The 23,839-nt window shown below is 32.2% G+C and overlaps 5 protein-coding genes across 11 annotated transcripts; 4 read left to right on the top strand and 1 right to left on the bottom strand.

Moving 5' to 3' along the window:
- The first annotated feature begins 96 nt into the window (after positions 1 to 96).
- Positions 97 to 7,085, top strand: LOC105673637 (ras-like protein family member 10B). Its single transcript, XM_012369410.2, has 5 exons — positions 97 to 981; positions 2,297 to 2,571; positions 3,627 to 3,863; positions 4,414 to 4,617; positions 4,891 to 7,085. Exons 1-5 carry the CDS (start codon positions 915 to 917, stop codon positions 5,014 to 5,016), a joined length of 909 nt encoding a protein of 302 aa, XP_012224833.1. The 5' UTR covers positions 97 to 914; the 3' UTR covers positions 5,017 to 7,085.
- Positions 7,086 to 8,069: 984 nt separating this feature from the next.
- LOC105673478 (probable citrate synthase 1, mitochondrial) lies at positions 8,070 to 11,223 on the top strand (the record flags this gene model as incomplete). Its single annotated transcript, XM_012369132.2, has 8 exons — positions 8,070 to 8,381; positions 8,742 to 9,077; positions 9,522 to 9,727; positions 10,016 to 10,148; positions 10,224 to 10,418; positions 10,491 to 10,592; positions 10,679 to 10,878; positions 10,963 to 11,223. Coding segments are annotated over 8 exons (1,488 nt in total), but the record flags the coding sequence as incomplete, so codon positions are not given.
- An 883-nt stretch (positions 11,224 to 12,106) lies between these two features.
- On the top strand, positions 12,107 to 15,092 carry LOC105673599 (RING finger and transmembrane domain-containing protein 2-like). 3 transcript variants are annotated; one of them, XM_012369355.2, is made up of 5 exons: positions 12,107 to 12,328; positions 12,680 to 12,937; positions 13,013 to 13,693; positions 13,770 to 13,985; positions 14,099 to 15,092. In XM_012369355.2, exons 2-5 carry the CDS (start codon positions 12,692 to 12,694, stop codon positions 14,330 to 14,332), a joined length of 1,377 nt encoding a protein of 458 aa, XP_012224778.1. In that variant the 5' UTR covers positions 12,107 to 12,328; positions 12,680 to 12,691; the 3' UTR covers positions 14,333 to 15,092. The 3 variants fall into 3 exon arrangements, with proteins under 3 accessions (XP_012224778.1, XP_012224777.1, XP_012224776.1); XM_012369354.2 differs by having other exon boundaries at positions 12,659 to 12,937; XM_012369353.2 differs by having other exon boundaries at positions 12,108 to 12,328; positions 12,687 to 12,937.
- MED25 (Mediator complex subunit 25) lies at positions 14,825 to 22,051 on the bottom strand. 3 transcript variants are annotated; one of them, XM_012369352.2, is made up of 15 exons: positions 21,891 to 22,051; positions 21,371 to 21,496; positions 20,890 to 20,935; positions 20,679 to 20,803; positions 20,279 to 20,498; positions 19,581 to 20,184; positions 17,669 to 17,955; positions 17,019 to 17,194; positions 16,771 to 16,933; positions 16,502 to 16,693; positions 16,229 to 16,420; positions 15,963 to 16,148; positions 15,814 to 15,873; positions 15,618 to 15,737; positions 14,825 to 15,497 (listed from the first exon to the last, which is right to left on the bottom strand). In XM_012369352.2, the coding sequence occupies exons 2-15, from the start codon at positions 21,490 to 21,492 to the stop codon at positions 15,354 to 15,356; spliced, it is 2,637 nt and encodes an 878-aa protein (XP_012224775.1). In that variant the 5' UTR covers positions 21,493 to 21,496; positions 21,891 to 22,051; the 3' UTR covers positions 14,825 to 15,353. The 3 variants fall into 3 exon arrangements, 2 of the variants coding, with proteins under 2 accessions (XP_012224775.1, XP_067215800.1); XM_067359699.1 differs by having other exon boundaries at positions 17,669 to 17,952; XR_001100988.2 differs by having other exon boundaries at positions 15,316 to 15,497; positions 15,814 to 15,887.
- A 13-nt stretch (positions 22,052 to 22,064) lies between these two features.
- LOC105673597 (uncharacterized) lies at positions 22,065 to 23,669 on the top strand. 3 transcript variants are annotated; one of them, XM_012369349.2, is made up of 6 exons: positions 22,065 to 22,726; positions 22,794 to 22,909; positions 22,998 to 23,153; positions 23,219 to 23,248; positions 23,391 to 23,432; positions 23,516 to 23,669. In XM_012369349.2, the coding sequence occupies exons 1-6, from the start codon at positions 22,693 to 22,695 to the stop codon at positions 23,573 to 23,575; spliced, it is 438 nt and encodes a 145-aa protein (XP_012224772.1). In that variant the 5' UTR covers positions 22,065 to 22,692; the 3' UTR covers positions 23,576 to 23,669. The 3 variants fall into 3 exon arrangements, with proteins under 3 accessions (XP_012224772.1, XP_012224773.1, XP_012224771.1); XM_012369348.2 differs by having other exon boundaries at positions 22,068 to 22,726; positions 22,995 to 23,153; XM_012369350.2 differs by lacking the exon at positions 23,391 to 23,432 and having other exon boundaries at positions 22,066 to 22,726; positions 22,995 to 23,153.
- Positions 23,670 to 23,839: the final 170 nt, after the last annotated feature.

The following is a 23,839-nucleotide window of genomic DNA, read 5'->3' as shown; positions in this document are numbered from 1 at the left end:
ACCGATAACCATAGGTACAAAAACTGCGAGCGGCTGGAGGAGGCGAAGCCTCCCGCCGCACAAGCATCGTAAGTATATTATTTGCAATTTTCGCCAAGTATCTTACATCTGTCTCTTTCATTATTTATAAAACGCGCAAAGACCATCCCTGTATCTTTAAATTTAAAAAATTGTTTTTACTTGGTTTTTTACTTCAGCTTGTAATAATATAGTTTACATATTTACAATTTATAAAATAAATTTTATCTAAATTTTTCGAAAAACATACGAGTACTATGCAGTAAATTATCAAAATTGGATATACAATATTTTCTCGACGATTTAATTATATTAACGTATTCTCGTAAAAGAAGCATCGATTATTTCATCGTATATGTATTGACACGAGCTAATATTAATTAAAAGCTTCGATAAAAGCTTACAACCATGCATCCTTCCTTTTATAACACTTTGTTGATAAAATAATGACAAGTAATAGTAGACTTTTTGAATTATCATATAATAATAATATTTATATATTCAATTCGACTTATATTTATAATAAGTTAACACGATAATTCTGTTTCTCTACCCTCATACATCGCACACTGATTACTTGATATCAACGTGATAATCTTTTCAGCCTGTAACTTAATATGTTGTTTTTAAAAAGTTATATTCTTTTTTGGCATTATTATTGTAATGAAAATTTATTTTAATTAATTTTTTTGAATACTATTTGCAATGATAATCGCCAATGTTCGATGTATATATGATCGTTGATCTTTGGTTAGAAGAGACAGTATTCCGGAATTTCTCGTCAGTCGATCGGCAGACTTCGGCCGCGAAGGTTGTCAGAACGCGACGATAAATGCAATGTCAATATTTGTTGTTTTTGTTGCAATTGCTAATTGATTTAACTATAACTTAGTCTCATGGATCGCTCGCTGAAAGATAACGAGACATTGAACTCGATCTTACATACGAATAAACGACTTTTGGGTAAAAGACATTTGCTTCTGCACGTGAAATGTTTCGATAAGTTTATTGTAAATGCATATAAAATATTTTTACTTTTATTAAAAAAACATTAGTAAAGATTTTATTCACGTATTTGTTTTGTTAATAGTGATATGCAACATCTTTTTTCTTTCTAATTTAAATTATTGCTTATTAGATCATTTGTTGCAGTGTGAGATATGCTATATCATCAGTGTATTTTTTAATTGAGTCAATTATTTAATCACAAAAGAGAGAATTGATTTCTGCTATGAAGTGCATTCGTCGCTCGCTGTTTTTATTTATGTCGAATTGATACATCGTGCTCAAGTTCAAAAATAAAATATCAAAGTGATCGTTCGTAACATTAACTCATTTATACAAGCAAGTGTAGTGTACAAGAAAAACAAACACAGTCTTTAATAAATCTGTGTACTAATATAATAATCAGACATTTTTTATTTTAAATTTCATAAATCGTAAAACCTCCTTCTATATACGTATTTCCATACGATATCCTTGCGATTATAATAATATTGTGCCTACTCTTTCTGCGGAATTGAGCGTTTAAATTAAACTTTTTCACTCACAAGCAAACATCGTTTTGTATTTTTGCGACTAACAATAAAATAATTGTAATACATTGTAAAATATTTGCAAAAACAAACAAATTTTCTCAGAAGCTACACAGTGTATTACGATTTATAGATAACATGAATCACGCGTAAAAATATATTCTCTCACTTCATGAATAATATATTTTCACGGCGAAGGACTAAGAGAGTCGAGGAGGCATTGTAAAGTTGACAATACAAATGTTCAGAATACTGTTTCTTGAATATTTTTTTACGGAATAGCACTATTAAATCGCGAAAGAATTTTCTAACATGACAGACATATATTCATTTCCTTCGCGTTTGTTCCAAAACGGATTCTTATTCGAATTCTGTTAATTAATTAATTTACTCCATTCGATTGCACTGCATAATTTTCTTCTTGTTCTATATCTCACTTGCTCTGTGAACTCATCATATTTGATAATATAAAAATTAAATTCTTGCAAACGAGAAACGATTTGACAATCTTCACTGCACGTATACTAACTGAATTAAAATATTCAACAATTGCAATTGCCGCTACGTGAATTAATTTTGCACTTCTAATATATTCTAATAGGACAAAGAATTCTAGAGCCTCGGTTATACAAATATTTGTCACGCAAACGTAAAATACTTGCAGTTCATAAACATTGAATAATTTTGATTAGTCATATTCTTCAAAACGAGACTCATTTTCATCGCGACATTTCTAATCCCAGGGATTAGGTCTCGAAGTTTCCTTGACACCGTGTATACTGAGCAACAAGTTTTCGCTACATTGCATGCGCTACACATTACTTGCGTGTTCCACAATTCTACTACCTCTGCCGCAGAGCTGGACCTCGATTATTTGGAAAAGAGAGGTGGAAATACAATAACCTACCAAGGCGCCGACAGCGGATCGAAAGAGGATGATAGTCCTGCGGACACATTAGATCGCGTTAAAATCATCTTTCTAGGTGCGCCCGGCGTGGGAAAGACAAGTATAATTCGAGTAAGATCCTTTAATCACATAGACAGCTAGATATACTGTTATGTATTTCGCGTGTGAAGATTATTATATAGTATTTTGTCATTTAATTTATCTTTCGCATATCACACACAATCAATACATAAATATAAAAATTAATAATTTTTAAATCTGATTATGTTAATTTATGAAACAAATATATTTGCAATTTTGATATTCCAAATAAAATTTTATCTTTATTCTTACACATTTTCTTTAAATAAATTTTTTTATTAATTTAGGCAACAGGCGAAAGCGTATCAATAATTCATAAATAATTTCATAAAGATTCTATATGAAAACGTGTTTATACATGCAAACAAAATCTTTGCCTCCAAGCGAGAAAGGAAACAAATCTCACGAAAACGAGTTGCTTGGGCGCTTCATTCATTTCCGATAATAGTTTCCGCTTATCGGTGATGACGATTATCAACTCTCGAGGAAATTAAAAGGCGCAACGAATATCCTAAGGAAACTGTGTTCATTTCTGATGAAAAAGCATTATATTTAGTAGTTAAAATTTATATACCAAATTTAAAGAAAACTTTCTTCATTATAGTTTCACCAGAGTGTTTTGTACGGAATATTTCGGTACAAGTAGGTACTCTTTCATATATAAATCAGATGTAAATCACACTTCGAGTTTATGTAAAATTTTTTTCCTATAATTTTTCTAACAGAAATGATGCGATATTGATTTCAAGCAACGAAACAAAATATAGCAAACCACTTCTATCTCAGTATTGTACAATAATTCTCGTTCAATCTCTCCTAATCTCTTTCTTATTCTTTCTTATTCTCTTTCTCAATCTATATACACATTATTACGATTTAACTTCGAACGATTTATGTTCAAACTATAATAATTTTCAAACTTTTGCAGACTTAAAGTTACAGTTTGATTAGTTTGAACACTATTCAACTCGAAAGATTCGAACTGTCTGCACTGATCGATCATTTGAAGCTATAATCTATATTCGAACATACTGTATAGTTAATGTTTTATTAATTTTTATAATTCTTTTATTTATTACTTTTAGCAATTTGTCTGGAGCGAGTTTTCCGAGGAATACATACCAACCGAGAGACGGGAGACGTTTTATCCGAGCGTAGTGTTGGCTGATCGACTGTATGAATTAAAAATCACCGATCTGCCGACCATTCCGTACTTCCCGGTCAGCTCGCATCTGGAATGGACAGACTTCCGCTACTACGGATTGCGGAGCGCGACGGCATACGTACTTGTGTTTGATCTTAGCAATCAGGACACGTTTCAGGTACATCTTGGGATTTGACATTTTAAAATTGCGATAAATCGTATGTGGACCGTTTGCAAGAATTTTACCTCGGAAATGACTGTCAAAAACATGATTTGTGCTTATTCTTTTTCCTCGACGTTTTTCTTGCGAGCTTTCTTCTTGCAAAAACTATCGTAAGAGCTGTGACTTTTGATTTAAAGTTGCCGGCATAAAAGTTTGATTATCCGGATTTTTGTGATTGAGTGAACGGTCTTTCTCTCTCTTAGGAACGCAAAATGAATGCTACTTGTACAAGTTAGACGGCGTCAAATCAATTTCGATGACAACCAAAATGTAAATAAAGAATATTATGACGATATTAATAATGTTATATAAAAAAATGCTAAAATCAATTGTTAAGATATATTTTTAAAAATAATTTTCACAAAATATAATTAAATTAACATAATTGAATTCAAACACCTGCAAGGAAAATTTTAGAATCGTAAATATAACGTAAGGATGGCATTTCCAATTAATGCGTCATTTTCACATATCTTATCTTACGTATTCCGATCGATTTGTTCAGTACATCAGAACGTTACGGGAACAAATCTACGAAGCGCGCGACATGAGAGGCGTACCATTGCTGGTGGTGGGAAACAAACAGGACGAACTGTCGCAATCCGTTGCTTCCGGCAGCAGATACAGAGACATCGTAAACCTCGTACGGAAGCACTGGAGATGCGGTTATATTGAGTGCAGCGCAAGATTTAACTGTCGCGTGGTGCAGGTGCGCATTGTATAGGATCTCCCATTTTAAATAATGCATCTATATATTTGAAAAACGAGAACATTTACGGGAAGAAAGTTTCAGAATATTTAGATGCATTTAAAATGGAATGCTCTGTGTCAATTGTCAATTTCTGCTCTCTTATTTAAATTAAAATTAACTTTAATCGTTCGAGTACGGAAAAGCGCGATTGCGCTTTTCCGTTTGACATACAAATAATGTTTAAAAAATCACAAGAATGACTAATGACAATTATATCTCGACGATTAACAGGTATTTCGGGAACTGATGAAAAGTATTCAAGCGATAGAAGGTAGACCGAACTCGCCATCACCTGCGACCTCGCAACCAATGCGATCCCATTCGCACGATAGCGGTGAGAAGTGCAGTCTTCTCTGACAGTGAGACTAGATTATTTTCCTACTACGAGACAGGATCACGAAGATCGTAGATCGTGCAATCGCGCGCGAGACCGCACCCTACGACAGCTGTACAGTATCTGATGATATCCATCGTCGATTTACGATACATAATGTATTGCGTATTGTTCGGTCTCGAGCAATGAAGATTACTTGCTCAATGAACAGCACGTCAATCGACGAAAGCCGAAAGCAATAGAAATCATACAGATGATTCTTCTAAAGCTGCGGAAATTGAACGTGCGCAAATGCACGAGCGAGTGGGTGATTTCGAAATAAGCGACAATAATCATCGAAATTTCATATGTCAAAATTGTAAAATCGCTACAAGACGCGGTGATCCAATTTATTGCAAACGTGAATCATATGTATTACAGATTTTGTAATTTATCAAAAGTCATTTATCGAAATTTCCAAATTTTAACGAAAAGAATTATCTTATAACTTGCAATATTTTACATTTTTTGTATCGATTGGGAGGAGAAAAGGGAAGAGAAAGAGGGGGTGAGAGAGAAAGGGAGCAGGGAAAAGGGAGAAATCTGTGTTTAGAGATTACGTTTCTTTACAAGAGCTGTGAATTACAGTATATAATTTATACAAATTCAATTTTTGCACGTAATAAATTGCGTAACTTACAATCAAAATAATGTATTCGTTTCCACAAATTCCGACTTTTGGAGGAAATAAAATCGTATCGATGATATAATAAATTAAACTTTCGACAGAGTGCTCATAAGAAGGATTATTGTGTATAACGTAAAAAAAAAAATAGCAAAATTAGAATACTATATAAAGTAAACAAACAGCAACATGCAGCGCGGAATTTTTTTTAGCTCAATATACTACGCTGCATTCGGCCTAAATAATATTCACGCTGTAGAGAGGTACCTGGTGAGGATGAAGCAATAGTATACATACACACATATATTTTACTATATTGTTAATAGTTAACTGATTATTAATTTAACGTTAAACAGTTAATCATTCGCGAAAAATGTAATCGTGAATATTAGAGCATGTTATATACCTACGTATTATACACCTAGATCGTACTGGCATATATTGTGTATTAACACATTGTTGACCGACCGTTTTTAGTACCGTGTTGTTCAACCCCTGTTTCCGAGTGCATCTTCCTGACCCCACGTGTGCATTGAAATAAAAGTGAATAATATAATCAATATTTAATTTGTTAAATTTATTTATAATAAAAGACAAAAATATTTCAAAAAACGAAAAAAAAGACGCAGTTCTTAGAATAAACAAATGATTAATCATATGAAGTAATCAATTTAACAAAATGTTTGCATTCGTCAAAATACGAGATGAGACTCGTGAGCGACGAATGTTCGGCTAGTGAAACTCGAATTTCCTCGTGATCAGTCAACAATGTGTCAATGTTGTTAACATTTGTAACGTATTTTAAGCGAATACGACGCGCATGCAGTTTCTATCTTACAATTAGACGTAAGGCACATCCCCTGGATTCTCTCGTTCTCATTATAATCGCGTTATTGTAATTGCTCATCGCAACGTACCGGTATCACGTGCGTAAGAGCGCTATACAATTAGCAATAGAATGTTATTGATATTAATACTTATTACATTTGAACACTTAAACACGTACATATTAAACAGTTATACGACGGCGACACGAAGGATATGTAAACGCTCATTCGAATTGCGTAAGTAGCAAATAAACGGGAACGTTTTGTAATATACGAACATATGTTCGTCGGACGTTTGTACAAATATCGTAGACGATATAATCCTGATGGCTCGGAACAAGAGAGTTGCAAAATGAAAAAAAAAAGAAAAATAAGAAATACTGTATAAGAAGTACCGAATGTCTGGCGAGTTAATTTTTTTCCGTTGTGATTCTCTCGCTCTGTACGATCGATTTGCGTGTCAGTATAACGTGTAGTGCAACTAACATAAGTGCGACACAAGAGCGATATTGTGCAATCTACGAAGCGATATGTGATCTTTTATTTTGTATGCATATGCACGACATTCGCAATAAAAATCAGCGAGCCATTAGCGTATAAATTTTATCCTTTCTTCTATAACCTAAATAGAAACTGTTTAATGTGTTTGCATAGTCGATCTTTAGAGATTTTTATTGATAATTAAATGTGCGGACAGAACTACTTGAAGTATACACTAAGAAGCGAAACAGCAAAATCGAAGATTCTCGCTTTTAGTTTTTTTAGATTAAACGTCAGAAAATCTTTGAAGCAATATAAATATTTTCCATTTTATTTCACGTAAAAGATAAATTTAAGTGGTCAGAGAGCGCCTGCTGTTGCTTCACTTCATATCTTTAACATCGGTCGTTTTAAATTCACGATTGAAAAAATTATTACGAAAGATGTTTTATCTGTCAAGAGGATTTCAGTCGTCTCAAAGAATTTATGTATACACTCTGTGGTATAAGAGGAAGCATTGCATCACGCTTGACTATGGAAAAGCTAACTTTGGGACAGAAGAATGGCAAGTATTAGCGTGTTTGGAATTGATTTAGCAAAGTACAAGATTGCGATTAATTTGTGTGTACAATTCTATTGTACAGTTCGCGAATTCTGTCGTAAAAATGGTTTGACTTATTCACATACATAGAATATACACTTTTACCGAATTTCAACGGTTTGAAAGTTGCTCAATTTTGTGCATCTAAAGATGTTCCCTATTTTTTGTGAAATAGTGTATTTTTAGTAAAATCCTTTGCGAAGAAACCCAGCTTATGACAAAGTTTTCGGAGAGATTTTTAAGTTTTTACATTTTTAATATCTACAAATCATTTGTTTCTCCTATTTTTGAAATTATTGTTTTTATTGTTGTAGAAACAAAGTTTCAAAGAAGAGAACTGCATGTTATTTTTGTCACTATCAAAAGATAAAAAATAAGAAAATAATATTTAAACCAAATTTATTATAAAAAAACAAATACAGAGCTAAATTAAACCAAAAACTTTTATATGAAGTATCGTGTTGTCAGACAATGTTGTCTTTAAACGTATTTTAAAAATGTGTCTTAAAAAAGATTTTTGTCATAAACCAGATTTCTGCGGACAGGATCATATATAAACATCCTTTTGATGAACTCACTAAACGTAGGATCTATCACTCTAAGGTAAGCAAGACGAGAGGGGAACCCAGTACAAGCACAAATCTGAAAGAAGCTCTCTGCGAGAAGATTTCTGTACATCATGATCTTTTAAGGAACTTCCGACGGCATTTTGGCCCGACTATTATCAGTCAAATTACAGTCGACAATCTATATGAAGGATTAAGCAATGTAAAAACTCTCGTCAAGGAAACTTCGGAGCTTGATCCCAAACACGGCGTAATAATCGCAAAACGTTTAATTATAGAAAGATAATTTTTTATGTGATAAACTCAACAAAATTATATTAAAGAATTATATTAAATTATATTTAAAAAAATTCAAATAATTCAAACTTTCTGTCGCATTCATTAAATTTAATCGTGTTTTATTCTGATTTTCTTTATAATAAATTTGTTAAACGGTTTGTTTGCTTAGTTTTTTATAGTTTGATAGTTTTGTTCACAAAACTTCTAAGCCACTACAAAAAATATTTAATATTAAACAAATTTAAACAATTAAAAATTTGGAGTTTTGTAAAATATTTTAAATGCGCATAAAATATCACGCGACTCACATTTTTCTTTTAAATTTCTTCAGATTGTGTATCGCGGACTAACTATACCAGAAGTGATTGCTTTACTACCTCGTCAAGGAAACTCACCAAGTCCGGAAGCTGTTTTTTGGCTACTCTTAACCGGTGATGTTCCGACGCAACAGCAGACGGCTGCGTTAATTGCCGATTGGACATCACGACGCCATAAATGTGTAGAATGGTGGTCAGGCCGAAGTGAAACAATACTTTCCGTTTTACGTTCTATACCCAAAACAGTTACACCTTTACACAAATTGTCGATTGCACTTACATTTTTCGATATCAGCAAGCATGCGAAGAACGCCAAAAGACACGGTGCTATGCCGTACAGTTATTGGGAGGTAGTTAACAATATTTCGACAATGTAAAAATTTGCTTAATAAGCGAAAAAAATAAGGGATTATTTGTCAAAATTAATATTGTAAGTAATAACAAAAAGAAAGTTATTTTCTTGAATAAAACACGATATAATGTTAGAAAATAAAAGTGCTGAATACAACTAAAGTTGCAAAAGATAGATTTGTAAAACAACAGATTTGTTTTATCAGAAATTTAAAAATTACTATTTTTTTTAAATAACATACAGTTTTTCCTTAAGTTTTTATTCCTAAAATGAAATTAATAGACAGAGAGAAAGTAATTGTAATTTCTATTGCTATTGTAAAACTAATCTTTTTACTACAAAATTCTCGTGTGCAAAATGTTATCTCTAACATCTATTAATTAATTCGTTGTCTATCATATTCATTTTGATTAACAAAATAATGTATTTATTCGATTTTAAGTATATCTATGAGGATGGTATGGAATTTCTCGCAAACTTGCCAGCAATCATCGGTCTGATTGCGAAAGATCAAATGTTAACAAATGTGAGCGGTGACGGTGATTGGGTGCAATTTTTGTTAGAATGTTTGACTGACGCGTACGAGACCTTTGATAGCCAAAAATCGTCAGTCGCAGATTTTTTTAGGCTGTACATCACTTTAAACGCGTAAGAATTACTACAAGTGTTTGCTTATTTAGATACAAATATTAATTTTTGATAAAAATAAACGCATTTAATGTCCAAATTAATAATACTGGTCTGCAAAACTAAACATTGTTTGTCACCTAGAAAAAGAAAAATAGTATCATATTCAATAGATAAAAATCTATGGAAAATTACTTTTTTTTCAAATTGTAGAACCAAGTAGAATAATGTAATTTTTAAAATAAATAATAGTAATTATATACACTTCTAATAAGTAAAAAAAATAAGAGAATTGAACAATTTTATTAGCGATGACGATGGTGGAGCTCCTGCTACGCATATTACGCAAATTTTGGGTTCAACTGATCTCGATATAAATGAAACATTAGCAAGCAGCGTTTTGGCACACACCGAAGAGCCGAAAAGTGGAACAATGTTGCAGGTCAATGTTTAAATCTTTCTCTTTCTCTTATTAAAATTCACTATCTTTCTACAATTCTTTTTACACATATTATAGTGGAAAGAATTGCAAACTAAAGCACAGAACATTCTCGGCCGAACATGGACGGAGCACGCCTTGAAAGCCTGCGTGCTAAATTTATGGAGCAGAGATAAACTGATAGGCCACAAAGAGGCGGACTTCTGCGATCCACGGTACACGGCTCTTTTGAATTATGCCAAGCAATATTTTCCCGATAATACCGAAATAAAGGTACACACGAGCGCAATAAGAAAAATATTTATCCCTTCTGAGACATAAATGATAAATTTGAAATGTTTGCAGCTTTCGCAAGATATCACTCGGATATTAAGATCGACGATGAAGAAGCCGAAAAGGAAGAATATCTATCCGGAACAGAACGCCATAGCTGCGATTATTTTTCAGGTAATACTATGCATTTTTGTAATTTGAGTACTGACATTCTAATTTTATTCTAGTAAATCGAATATTCTATAATGATTTATTTTCAGTGCCACGGATTGGAAGACATGAGTTTCAATCAGACAATATTTTATATGGCGCGAGCTTTGGGCGCGATAGCTTCGATTATTTGGACAAAAGTTGTAAATGCGCCTGTCGAACATCCGATATCAAAATGCACTCATAGCTATATAGAATCGATTCGAGACGATAAAAAAAGAAAGCGAAAACATGAAATGTTCTTGCCGAAGTAAGTTCTTATCTTAACAATCTTTAGATGAAGATTCAGTAAAAAGATTCAAACGTTTCATAAGACAATGCTCGGGAATTTCAGGTGATTGAACAACTCGAATAGTTTGAAATTCGATATCAAACATCAAATAATTTAAATCTTTTAAGATGAGAATATTTTCGAATTAGCTTTAGATCCAAAAACTCGAAAATTATTATAGTCTAAACAAAAATTTTATAAAATTTGTAATAGTGTGATGTACACCAGAATCATTGTACAACTAAAATAAAAGTAATTTCTCAAATAAAAATAAATAAAAAATGCAAAATAAAATTTTTTTATGCAAAAATGCGTTTTAAGAAAATATGTTGTATTTGTAATAAAGTTTTAATATTCAAAAACTTGGAAATTTGCTGTTGGAAAAGTTTTAAAATTTTACTTGGCTCAGACTTCAATATGTGGAAAAAATGCAATTTTTATTTAAAAAATAAATGTATTATATTAAAATGTCATTTTGATATATCAATCTGCTGTTTGAAATACACTTAATACTATATCATTTCTCATTATGCGAGATACACTGTTGCGTTACAAATGTTAGTATTATAATTTTTTGTTTTAGTCATCTGCATAAAGTTTTTTACACTCTCTATTACGCTGCATTTACTGAAAAATTGCATGTATGTACAAGTTAATTGAAAATAGTGAACAGTAAGTAGTGTACATTCTTTAAAAATTTTTTTAAATTCTTAATTATTTGTATGGAAGTGTACATGTAATGTATATGTATATGTATATGTATGTGTATGATCACAATACGTGAGCTCAAGTGACTCGCATCGATAATTTTCAACAAATTTTGATATCTTTTAACAACAAATTGATAGCCAGTGAATAAAATTTTGATTTCCTCAAGAGATTGTAGATCTTGTTATTTATAGCGTTTTCAAGTGAATGGATTTTAATTGATTCAAGGTTAATGACGTCGTTGCATCATCTCTGCCTATAAGAGACTTAAATTCATAACGAATAATTAATCCGGGATGAATTAAAATCCACTCGAAAACTCTATTAGTATCAATATAAAAATACGAAATATAAATATGGATATTACATAATGTTATTTTATTTAGATAAACAATTCTCCAATTTATTTGTTGCTTCCTAATTTAATAAGAGGAAAAAATTGATTAAAGAATTTATGTTGAAAGCAAAACACGTTTTAAATCGTATTCAAGCAAGATCCAATCGTCGCAGCACAAATAATCGCAAAGAAGATGGCGTGACGCACACGTTATATGCATTTTCGCGTTGGAATTATGATAAATAAAATTCAGGAAGATCGTGCCGATAAGTATTTGCAAAAAACGCGTATTGTGATAAGAACGTACAGTTACAGAATTTCTTGGATTGCTGAGATATAAAACGAAGAAAGGAGTATGACTCAACGTTTATATCGGAATCATTGGTAGGTTATCTCTTGCTTTGCTAAAGTAATTACTGGTATAAATCTGCTATTGGTTTTTTTGTTTAATATTTCTGATACGCATTATAAGATTTTTATTACTGTTGAAGTTTCATACATAATACCTGAAACGTCATAAAACGAATGTGTTTATTTCAAATCAATTATGTAATGTCCTATATTCTTTCTATTGCTATATATCATAAAAAGTATTTCACGTAGATTACATATATATAATAAATTATTTTAAATAATATAAATTATTTTAAATAATATAAATTATATTAATTATATAAATTATATTACCTTTTTGTTATTGACACTACATATTAGAAAAAAGTTTACAGAAAAAAGTTTACAGATAAAATGACAGAAAATAGATCAATCGAAGAGGCTGTAAGAGATACTTGTAATCCAACAATGGCACATGTATCAAATTCAATTGAAAATAGACAAATTGAAGAATTGTCCAATAATATTCGGTACACATTCTCAAACATAAGTCCAGAAACGTTTAATTTAGGTGTCAGACCGACAGAACGTTCTAGAATATTTGCAAATAATATCTCCTCTACCATCGAAGGAATTTGTCCTCTCATACAACAAGCTGCGGTATGTATCGCCAGATCATTGTGTTATTAATATTTTATTAGGCAGTATTTTTATCTAATTTTTTTTGCAATATAGCCAAACATATCGTTGACGTCACTCTTGACTCTTCAACATCAGGTGCAGCCAATTACATTACCAAATGACAGTTATGTAATTAATCTTGAAGAACCTTCGACAAATACTGCAAGTTCTCATAATGAATCCTCACATAACAATCATCATCATCACCATATAACAACAATATCGAATGATGTCTCCAACAATATGCAGGAAACTGAAAACGAAATTGAAAATCAGAATAATAATAGTGATGCCTCAGAAAATACTATTATCGACAACAATGGACAGATAAGTCCGGAAGCTCGGACATTACTGAAACAACTCCAACAATATGTTCCATTTGTCACCATTCTTTTCGCAAAGAGTCTTTATGATCACAGGACTAGGATACTCATGTATATTGTACTACTTGTCACGTTTATTCACGCTAATAACGATCTCAAGCGTGAAATTACCAAACAGCATAATCGAAATTGGTCGTTGCTCATGTTGATCGTTGGTTATATCACTGCTTGCATTGTGTTCGTCAGCTATACGTTTGACTTACATATACTTGCGCCCTATGCCGAACCGTTGACACTTTGGGATTTGCTCTGTTACGTCATAGTAATGGACTTCTTCCTTAAGCTCATCACCATCATTTGCAAAGTTCTCTTGACTTGTCTACCTGTACGATTACTGGCATTTCAAAATCGAGTGAGTATCTTAGATTTGTCAGAAGCTATTCGTACAAGCGAGATAATCGCAGACATCAATGTAGAAATACTTTCAGGGAAAGTATTACCTTATGGTGGAAGCAACGTCACAACTTTATCGATGTGCCGCTCCCATTCAGCCCTGGTTGTACTATCTGTTCGAGACGTACCAAGGTCCAGAGAAAATTGTAGGGATTTTCTTCTCAGTAATGTATAGTATGAGTAAAGGCAGCGATCTATTGGGTCGACTCAAATTGTTTCGCACTGCTATATGCAAACTGTTTCGAAATGAGGTATGCATAATCTTTACGATACGTTTTTATTAAGATTATTTCATCATTTCAGTTTCTTCGTAATACTTCATAATGCTTTTAATTTCTCATTTCTGCTTAATGTCTTTTTATAGAATTTTGGGGTATCTCCGTCAATAGAACAATTGATTGCGTCCGGTGGTATATGTGCCATTTGTCATGAAGAATACACCACGCCAGTTAGGCTTCATTGCAAGCATATTTTTTGTGAGCTATGTGTCTTGACATGGCTAGATAGAGAGCGATCGTGTCCGCTATGTCGTGCGTCCATCACAGATGATCCAATTTATCGAGACGGTCATACGACACACTTTATTCAATTGTATTAACACCTTTTTTAAAAAATAGAAACTTTTTACACAGTCATTTTTTAATACTAAGCAAAGATATAAGAGTTTCTGTTAATAACAGGTATTCTCTATTATCAATATCAAATAATTTTAAGATTTTTATATCTTTCGATTTATGAATTTTATAAATAATATACTGAAATTATAAATAACATAGATGCTAAACTTTTTAATAAAATTAATTGATAAGATTTAGATTGAGGGGTTATATATGTTAGAACATATGTAAAATGTTTGTACATAAATAGGCCATGTGTATAGAAACATTAGAATATAAGTCAGAAAATAATGGTAAGAGATTATAATGAAACAAAAAGGTCAAGAGGACCAGAAGAATTCATTGCATTAATTCAGAAGAATTCATTGCATTAATTCTGTTATTACAACAAGAATAATAAATTTCGTATAGTAAAAGCATTTAAATCGTTTTAAATGAATTGGTATTTAAAATTATAAAATCACGGTCTTCAATAAATTTTTGACAATTTTTTCCACATTTTTATTTTGTGTAGTTATAATAAGCAAAAAAGTTGTTATAAGAATTACAAATTTTATTTTGAGGAAATTATATTAGACGATCTTTTGTCTTCCACAAAATATATATCTATGAATATATCTATATTCATTATCCTTAATTTAGATTAATATATAAAACAAAAATTATTGAATAAAGATTGTGATGTTTAAAAGATTGTATTATATGATTGAATAAAGATTGTGTTTATTAAACAAGTTAAAACTATATGATATAGCTTTTCATTAAAAGGTCTGTAATTCTAATAGATTTATTAATATTTATACTTTTCACTATCTCTATGTACAGTGACAAACAATGAAAGTTAATCGTTATCACCTTTAAAGATACTCCAGTGATTAACACTTTCATTGCTCGTTACAGTATAAATATTTTATAAATGTATGAAATTAAAACTACACTAATTTTTTTTTATTGTTAAAATTAATTTAAATAGAAAATGAAATATCCAACCTTCCCCGACATTCAACCAAGAAAGTCATAATTCGTTACGTCGTCAAACTGCTGATTTTGTGTATTGCCAGGCGCGATTGGTCTCGTTGCTATTTGTCCTCTCGGACCCACCATTTGCTGCTGTTGCACTCCGAACTGTCTATATTGAGGTTGTGGCTACAAAAATATTAATTGCAATATATATTGCAAAAATTCCTTTAACAAATTTTTTTTTACGCGCATAAAATAACAAATTGAATAAAGTTGTCTTTCTAAAAAATATTTGCAGAGTTTCACCTGTTGTAATAAGTGTCTGAGACCAAGGTTGTTAGTGGACACAGGACGCATTAATCTTTGAGTATTTGCTTGTTGGTTGGACATTGCTGCCTGATTAAGACCTCTCTGCGCTTGTTGAGCCTGTTGAAAAAAAAATCATTACGCATCATGTATTTGTACGAAAAGAAATCCACGGACAATCGAAAGCCATGCTTACCTCGAGTTGTTGCTTGTATTGCATTTCTTGTTGCTGGGCCAATTCCAGATTTTGCTGAATCTATATGATAATTGCTTAATAAACGTTTTAAATCTATATTTTAAAAAATTTCAAATACAAAAAAATTTTCAAATACAAGAATTACTTACGTTCACTTCTAATTGAGATTTGTACTGCGCCTCTTGTTGCTGTGCAGCTTCTAATGTTTGTCTTAAATGTTGAATCTTTAGCAAATTTTGATGCCTTGCCATTTCTATATCATCAAACTGTGGCCGTTGTTGACCGATCATGCCTCCAGCGCCAGTGTTCGATTGAGGTCCGCTAATTCCGCTATTCTGTAAATGTATAATGTTTAATGTAATATGCAAATTATTCTGTTCATGTTCATATAAACATATCAAGACACTCGCATTACCTGCATATTTATTTGAGCCTGTGGACCACTGGATGAAGTTAAAGTTTGTGGAGGAGCATTAGAAGATACGACGTTTTGCGTTATTTGGCCACCGCCCATCGCCATAGTATTCGTTTGTGACATCAAGATACCTCCTTGTGTACCTGCAGTAGGCATCGGTGTGGGAATTGTATTTCCTGGTCCAGCATTAGGCTAATAAAATCATAATTATTTTTCAATGTCATCTCTTCCATCAATTATGTAAAATTAATTTCTATTTTCCACCATACGTACTTGTCCCTGCTTTATAGTAGCGTGACTTGTTTTCTGCTGTTGTATTACTTTACGAAGACGGTCCACGAAAGCAGTTTGGTCATTCGGAATGAAACCTAGATACGCCTTTTTCTCTGTAGTGTACAAAAGTATAAGCACTTTTATGTCGCAAGGGGGACCATTTGTATTAGAGGTGAAATGAACGCAACCAGCCTAAAATATTTCACATTTTTAACAGTATTATGATACAGTATGTGATAACATATTATAGCATACATAAACACACTTACGAATCCATTGGTCATCATTTTTGTCAGGGACTCCAATGCTTCACATGGTGTTGGATGAAAGAGAACGGATTTAGAATTCTTTAGAAAAGTATTACCGATATTTCCTATCAGTGTTTTCGGCATCAATTGCATCAGCAATTTTTGCGGCCATGTATCTGCTTTTCTGAAAGAAAAGAATTATGGGATTAAGAGAATTAAATGTTACTGTATTAAGACACCGAAATAAATGTTAATTGAAGAAGACATACAATTCTCCCGAATCCCCTTCTTTCGGATTAAGTGATATTTGACATGGTACATGTCTTGTTTGTTTTGCAGCATCTGTTTTCGCCTTTTCGATCCATTCCACAACACCTTGCCAGATATGTGTCCTGTCGCGTGGTACAAGTTGTTGAAGTTGCACGTTACCAGTGGATACGTTTCCCTAAAAGATTGCAATAAAATTAATACGTGAAATTAAGATATACCTCTATATACATGGTGTTCTATTTGTGTTCCTCTCATAAAAACAGGATGCATTTATATTAGATCAATTTTTATAATTAGCTTTTGCGATTGTTTCATATAAGTTACTTGGACTTCTGATTATTTTGTAAACTGAGGATGGCTGATAAAACCAACTGTTCTTTGTGTTAATTTAAATATAGAAATGTTTCAGGCACCAATTAATAAGTGGAAAAGGATGATACAATAAAAAGTGTAAGTTCCTATTTTTAAAATAATCTCTAAATTTCATAAGTAACTTCAGCCAGAACAAAATAGTGTTGGCTAAAGAATCTTTCCTCCCGAAAATAAAGTTTCATCTACAAATTTTATACAACCACTAAATTCGGAAATAATCGTGTGGATAAATTAAAATAGGACACTTTGTATAAATTTCTTCCTGCAAGATGATTACTTGTGTTTGAGAATGAGTGATCTGTTGCGTAATAGAAGACACTGAAACTGGCGCTTGTTGCGATGCTGTGACAGTCTGTGGCACTTGTGTGGGTACAGACTGGCTAATACATGATACAGTAAGTTGAGATCCAGACTGGCTGTGGTTCGGTTGAGCAGCCATAGACATGGAGGCTTGTTGTTGGGCATTTTGCTGTAACATTGTCAATCGCAGCTGTTGCTGCTGCTGTGTAAGTTGCTGTTGCTGCTGTTGTTGCGGATTAGTCGCCATAACATTATTACCAGCTACTGAAACAAACGTTATACAGCTTATGCAATATTGTATGACTCTTCAAGAATAAAAAGGGTGATAAAAATACAGATATAATTACAATGCAAGAAAATATTATAAGGATAATTTAAATGTAAATCGAAAAGGTAAAAACGTGTTTCGAAAAAAAGGTATGCGATGTGTACAGAGAGGATGCTGTTAACAATTCCACATGTCATAAGTGGTTCAGGTAGTTTCGTGAAAAAAATTTTTACCTCGGCGATATAATTACGATACAAGAAAATATTATAAGGATAATTTGAATGTAAATCAAAAAGGCAAAAACGCGTCTCGAAAAAAAGGTATGCGATGTGTACAGAGAGGATGCTGTTAACAATTCCACATGTCATAAGTGGTTCAGGCAGTTTCGTGAAAAAAAATTTTACCTTGGCGATGGGCAACGTTTTGGACAACCGAATTGATATCAACGAAATCCTTGTTTTCTTTCATCTTCAATTCAAAAAGAATCAAAATCTCAGAATTTTATGAAATGTCACCTTTCAAATGACACAACTCTTGTATGTTTAAAATTGATAACAAGTCTAATTTGTAACACAACGCCTAGCAATAAATATGGGGGAACGATTCTTGCGTCAACGAATATATCAGCGCTCGAAATCAGTCACACATTTTGGGCAGATTCCCGAGAAACGCTTCCTATTCCCCCACTACCGGCCGAAACGCCGATAGCTCTAACTCAGGAACGTTTTATATTAGAAATAGGCTGGGTTGTTTAGGCATCTCTCAGGAAGTCGTAAATTTTCTCCGCTACATAAATAATGTTTATTTTCATTAATATATAATATATATATTTTTAATTATTAATGAAAATAAACATTATTTATGTAGCGAAGAAAATGTTATGATTTCCTGAGAGATGCCTAAATAACCCAGCCTAATTTCTAATATAAAACGCTCCTGAACCAGAACTATCGACGGCTCGACCGCCAGCGGCCGGGCGGCAGTGGGAGAAAGGAGGGCGTTGTCTGGGGAATCGGCCCGAAAAGTGCGACTAATTCTGAGCGCTGTTCTGGACAACTGAACTGATAACAACGAAATCCTTCTTGTTTCCTCTCATCTTCGATTCAAAAAGAATCAAAATCTCAGAATTTTATGAAATGTCACCTTTCAAATGACACAACTCTTGTATGTTTAAAATTGATAACAAGTCTAATTTGCAACACAACAGCGCCTAGCAATAAATATGGAACGATTTTTGCATCATCGAATATATCATAGAAAGCTAACAAATAAGAGACATCAGTGTGGGACCGTGCAGACCAAGTTTGATGCCTGAGGCAAACTAGGATTTCCAGGATTGAAAAAATTTTATAAAATATTGAAAAATTTTGCGTTCTTTTCTCTTGCATTACAATATGCTCAGTAATCATATTAGCAAACAAATAAAAATCACATAAATATGCTAATGATTGTTGTTATTTCGTATGCTTTTTTATAATTTTAATAAAAAAAATAAAGATATAACACGCATGAAAAATATTAAATTTAAAAATGGACACTTCGTTGCTTTCTCCAATCCAATGTTCAAAATAGTTGCCTCGCCACCTCACTTCTCGACACGGGTTTGTGTCAATGTCCTTACCATCTAATCTTTGGCCAAATGCAGTTGCATTAAGTCCTAACGATGAAGGCGGCTGCGTTAGTTGCGCTATTAATGCGCTACCTTGTGTATTTGCAGGCGCAGTCGCACCCGGTGCTATAAATGGTCGCATCCACCTGGGTCTCGTTGCTATGTTCACTCCCGTTGGATGATAATTTGGTGGTGCAGCTATAATCTGAGGATTATAAGGTGGTCGTGCGGCATTCATCGGTGCTGCCATAGACGGCGTTACGGTCTGATGTACGGAGGCGATATTTTGAGGCGCTTGATTTCTGAAAGGTGGACCTTGTTGCTGATTCGGTGGAGCAATATTCTGCTGTACTTGATTAGTGTTAGGGCTATCATTGCTCTGCAACGGACTCAATGGAATTTGCGCCGTAGTAGCTGCAGTGTTGTGAACGTTACCACCTATTTGCGGACTGATAGGTCGTTCTTTTAAGTTGTAATTTCGCAGAAGCACCAAGTGCCGCGGATCTTTAGCATAGTTCTTTGTTTGCGATGATTGCAAATCACCACCAGCTTTCTCAAATAGCTTGTATAATGCCGGAATCTTTCTCGGTGATAATATAGAGATGTTAATGTTTCTCTGCGAAAAATCATACATATATATCACAAAAAAGTATAACATATTTTTTGAAATTTATAACACTATTATAACTTACAACTATTTTATTACTCACCTCTTGATAAATACCGGCTATTTGTTCAATAGTATTACCAGCAAACTTGAAAGATTCTTGAATCATAGTTTGATATGGAGGTGAATTACATATTAAGATACAATGTTTCTGCGATGCTGTGTTTGGTTCTCGTCTCTGTTGTAAATCTTCAAAACATTGTAATCCTGTCGCAAGGCCTTCACCGATGTTTGCATAAGACTCTCCTTTTCCACCCACCATCCTAATACATAAATTATAATTATTATTAATAGAACAAACTAATTAATAGGAAGAATATTTAATTTCACACGGAGATACAATATATTATTCTTAATTTTGCATACATTTTGTATCTCATATTAATTTATAAATTATATTGATGACATTTTTCTGTATCCGTCAGAATATATTCTGTACTCACTCCAGTTTATCTAAAACCATCAGTAATTTGTGAGGGTTAGAGTAAGGTCCAAGAGTCTCTGTACAAGGTGATGGTAAACAATCGGCAGCATGATAAACAACTATTCCATATAATGTGGTGCTGCTCTGTAATGCAAATTCAAATTGTATTAAAATAAATTCTAGCTTAAACAGTTTAACAATAATATGAGAAATATAATTATATACTATACTTCAGAAACATATTCCCTATCTTCTATGCCACTTTGACTAAAATATCTGTAATATAGAGAAACATAAAAATAAGTTAAAAAGAGAAGATCTTTTTCTAATGTGATATAAAATTAACACAGTACTTGTAACATATACAAAGTGTTCTCTAATTAGCAAATCAGGATATTATAGCACAAAAAATGACATAAAAATTTCTTTATAATTTTTCAATCCAAGCAAGTTTTGAAATTTAAAACTATATAGCCAATAAGACTATATAGTTGAATAGTCGTTTGTTCCCTGAGTTGCGCATATGATAGTTTAGTGACTCAACGATTTTTTAACCATAGAACTTGATTGGCCAATTTTAAACACTCATATTTCAAAAACTTTTGCTTTAACTGAAAACCATAACAAGATTTCTTATTTTACTCTTTTTATGCTATAATATTTTGATTCGCAAATTACGTTTCACATTATATTAACACATTTGATACTTACTCTAGTGTTGGAATTACGTAATTTGTTTTAAGATCATTAAGGTATGCGCCATTAACAGCCGTTCCTTCAATGACGAATATAACATCAGCTTGTATTCCATGTTCAGAAGGTCCTGTTACCATTGTCCTATAATGTACAAGAACTTTTTCAAGCTGTAAATTAAATCTAATTCAAATTTACCAATTACAAAATTACATTAGATTTAAGAAACTGTTTTGCTGATTTACAATCAAAGTTTATAAATTTAAATTCACACCAAAATGTGTTATTAGTCTATATTTTCTTGATAGAAGTTGAAAAAAATTTGTGTAAAAATATATCAACTATCGTAATAAACATCAATAGAATGATACGATAGAAATATCTGTTATTTTAGTTATTTTATATTAATGAAGGTTAAATTCTACTGTAATACTTTGCGTAATTATATCTGATTATATCCTTCCCAGTTATATTATAAACTAGAAATTATAAAAAAATCTTGACGTTCGCTAAGAACTATGTGCAAGACACACTGTACCTAATTTACGCTGATTTTGATATGCGTATCAATTAATAAATTCGTACTAAACGGCTTAATCTGACTGCAAATAATATCAATACAAAATACAAATAAAATATGGAACAGATTTAGAATACGAATAGATATATGACATATCAAAACACATACTGCCTGGGATATACCGGATAGATGATAGAAACCCTCTAATACCGCAGTGAAAGTAGCGCCGCTATCGGGATAAAAGTAAAACGCGAAATTATAATTCGAACACAATTACGAGAAACGCTTTATAATTATTAGCGTTTTCGATTATACAGGATTTGAACGACCCAGGGTTGGTTAATGACGTCATTGCAACCTCTCCACCAATGAAAGACTTGCATTTATAGTAAAATAGTGATTGATCAACCCTGGGTCGTTCAAATCCTGTATAATCGAAAACGCTATATGATACTCCTATTCAGAAGTATACCGAACTTTGTAGTCTTTTTTGAAAAGAATAGGAAAAAAATTTCTTTTGTAATACCGTGTACATTAATTTTTTTATGAATTTTTCAGGACCAAATTGCAAAATCTGATTCTTTACGGAATATTTTGCACTTATATTGTACAAAGATTATATTTTTTTTTAAATAATTTAAAAAATTTCTTATACTAAATTTCCTATACTAAGCTTTTGATTGGTAATACGTGGTTACGCGGTTTGATTTGAAATTTTCATTTATTTTACCTAACTTCAAGCAATTAGAAAATATAAACCGATGATAATTGAGTGCCTAATACTTTGCGTAATACTTTGCATAATACCGATCATAACAACATGCCGATTAAAAGAATATTAAACATGCAAAAAGGTAAGTTTCGTTTTTGTTTTCACGCAACTGTTGTTGCACGCAATTATAATCTTTGAAAAATTTGCAGCTTCCGAAAAAAAATGTCGAAAAAGGGTGATTATCATTAGGTTCATCATAAAAAACAATCGCATTAAACGGATGAAGCAAACAGGAAGTAATATTCCATTGCATCAAGCAGAAGAGGTGCGAATTACCATAAAATTTTACTTTGTTTTTTCTTTCCAATTAAATTCCGAAATCGATCTTTCATAAATACTCCCAAAAATAGCAGGTGGCCTGTTCGAGCAATGAAAGTAATAAGTTCGAAAGTGTGCAGCGTATCCTGCAGGATCAGGAACACGTCATCCAAGATCTGAAACGGAAATGTGAGGCATTGGGAGAAAAACAAAATTTATGCGAGAAGGAATTGCGTGCAAAAAAAGAAAAAGTAAGTTATATGAAATTCTGTTATAATGATTATTGCATCTTTATTAATATAATATTATTTTGCAGATCCAAAATTTAGAGGCAAGATTAAGCAAGGTAAGCAGAGTCGGACTAATATCATCAACGACATAAGCAAAATAGAAAAAGAAAACTAATCTATCTCAAATAATCTATTTCGTTGATTAGTTTTCTTTCTACTCTGTTTATGTCATTGATAAGATTTGTCTCTTTGTTTTAGATGCAAAAGAATACAAGTGTGCTTCCTCTCAAGGAAGTAAAGGTACTACAAAGAATTTAGGCAATCAACAAAAAAAATGCTTCAAAACAGAAATATTTAATTAACCTTTTTATTTTTGCTTTTAGGAACAAGCGAAATCGCATCGCCCGGTAGCGATTGTGCCAATATTTCAATTTGCCAATTAATATTTAGAGTAAAATAATGACTACGCTCAATATACGCTATAATCGAATTGAAGCAGCGTAAGTCGTTTTTTAAAATGAATCGAACGATCCTTTATCTGACATTTCTATTCAAATCACTTAAAGTCAACTTTGAGTTCACAATAACATGTGTAATGAAAAGAATTTTTTTTTGCACATTATCTTTTAATTCAATTTAAAAGATCAAGATGCAATCATGCATTTTATATTAGATTAGGATCGCAAAATAAAAAAAAAAGTTTCAAA

Source organism: Linepithema humile, chromosome 7 (assembly GCF_040581485.1).
Source record: "Linepithema humile isolate Giens D197 chromosome 7, Lhum_UNIL_v1.0, whole genome shotgun sequence".
Classification (NCBI taxonomy): Eukaryota; Metazoa; Arthropoda; class Insecta; order Hymenoptera; family Formicidae; genus Linepithema; species Linepithema humile.
The sequence above is the reverse complement of the archived record's forward strand: the minus strand, read 5'-3'. Positions and strand labels throughout refer to the sequence as shown.

Excerpts from the sequence above, each read along its gene's own strand:
- LOC105673597 (XM_012369348.2), top strand. The coding sequence starts at position 22,693 with ATGCCGATTAAAAGAATATTAAACATGCAAAAAG. Across the intron at positions 22,910-22,994 it reads CATTGCATCAAGCAGAAGAG|CAGGTGGCCTGTTCGAGCAA; the intron begins GTGCGAATTACC and ends TCCCAAAAATAG. Across the intron at positions 23,249-23,390 it reads TAGAGGCAAGATTAAGCAAG|ATGCAAAAGAATACAAGTGT; the intron begins GTAAGCAGAGTC and ends TCTTTGTTTTAG.
- LOC105673637 (XM_012369410.2), top strand. The coding sequence starts at position 915 with ATGGATCGCTCGCTGAAAGATAACGAGACATTGAACTCGATCTTACAT. Across the intron at positions 3,864-4,413 it reads GCAATCAGGACACGTTTCAG|TACATCAGAACGTTACGGGA; the intron begins GTACATCTTGGG and ends CGATTTGTTCAG. Across the intron at positions 4,618-4,890 it reads TTAACTGTCGCGTGGTGCAG|GTATTTCGGGAACTGATGAA; the intron begins GTGCGCATTGTA and ends GACGATTAACAG.
- LOC105673599 (XM_012369355.2), top strand. The coding sequence starts at position 12,692 with ATGACAGAAAATAGATCAATCGAAGAGGCTGTAAGAGATACTTGTAAT. Across the intron at positions 12,938-13,012 it reads CTCTCATACAACAAGCTGCG|CCAAACATATCGTTGACGTC; the intron begins GTATGTATCGCC and ends TTTGCAATATAG. Across the intron at positions 13,694-13,769 it reads TACTGGCATTTCAAAATCGA|GGAAAGTATTACCTTATGGT; the intron begins GTGAGTATCTTA and ends AAATACTTTCAG.
- MED25 (XM_012369352.2), bottom strand. The coding sequence starts at position 21,492 with ATGGTAACAGGACCTTCTGAACATGGAATACAAGCTGATGTTATATTC. Across the intron at positions 17,956-19,580 it reads ATTTGGCCAAAGATTAGATG|TAGCTGGTAATAATGTTATG; the intron begins GTAAGGACATTG and ends CGTTTGTTTCAG. Across the intron at positions 15,498-15,617 it reads TCAGACACTTATTACAACAG|CCACAACCTCAATATAGACA; the intron begins GTGAAACTCTGC and ends ATATTTTTGTAG.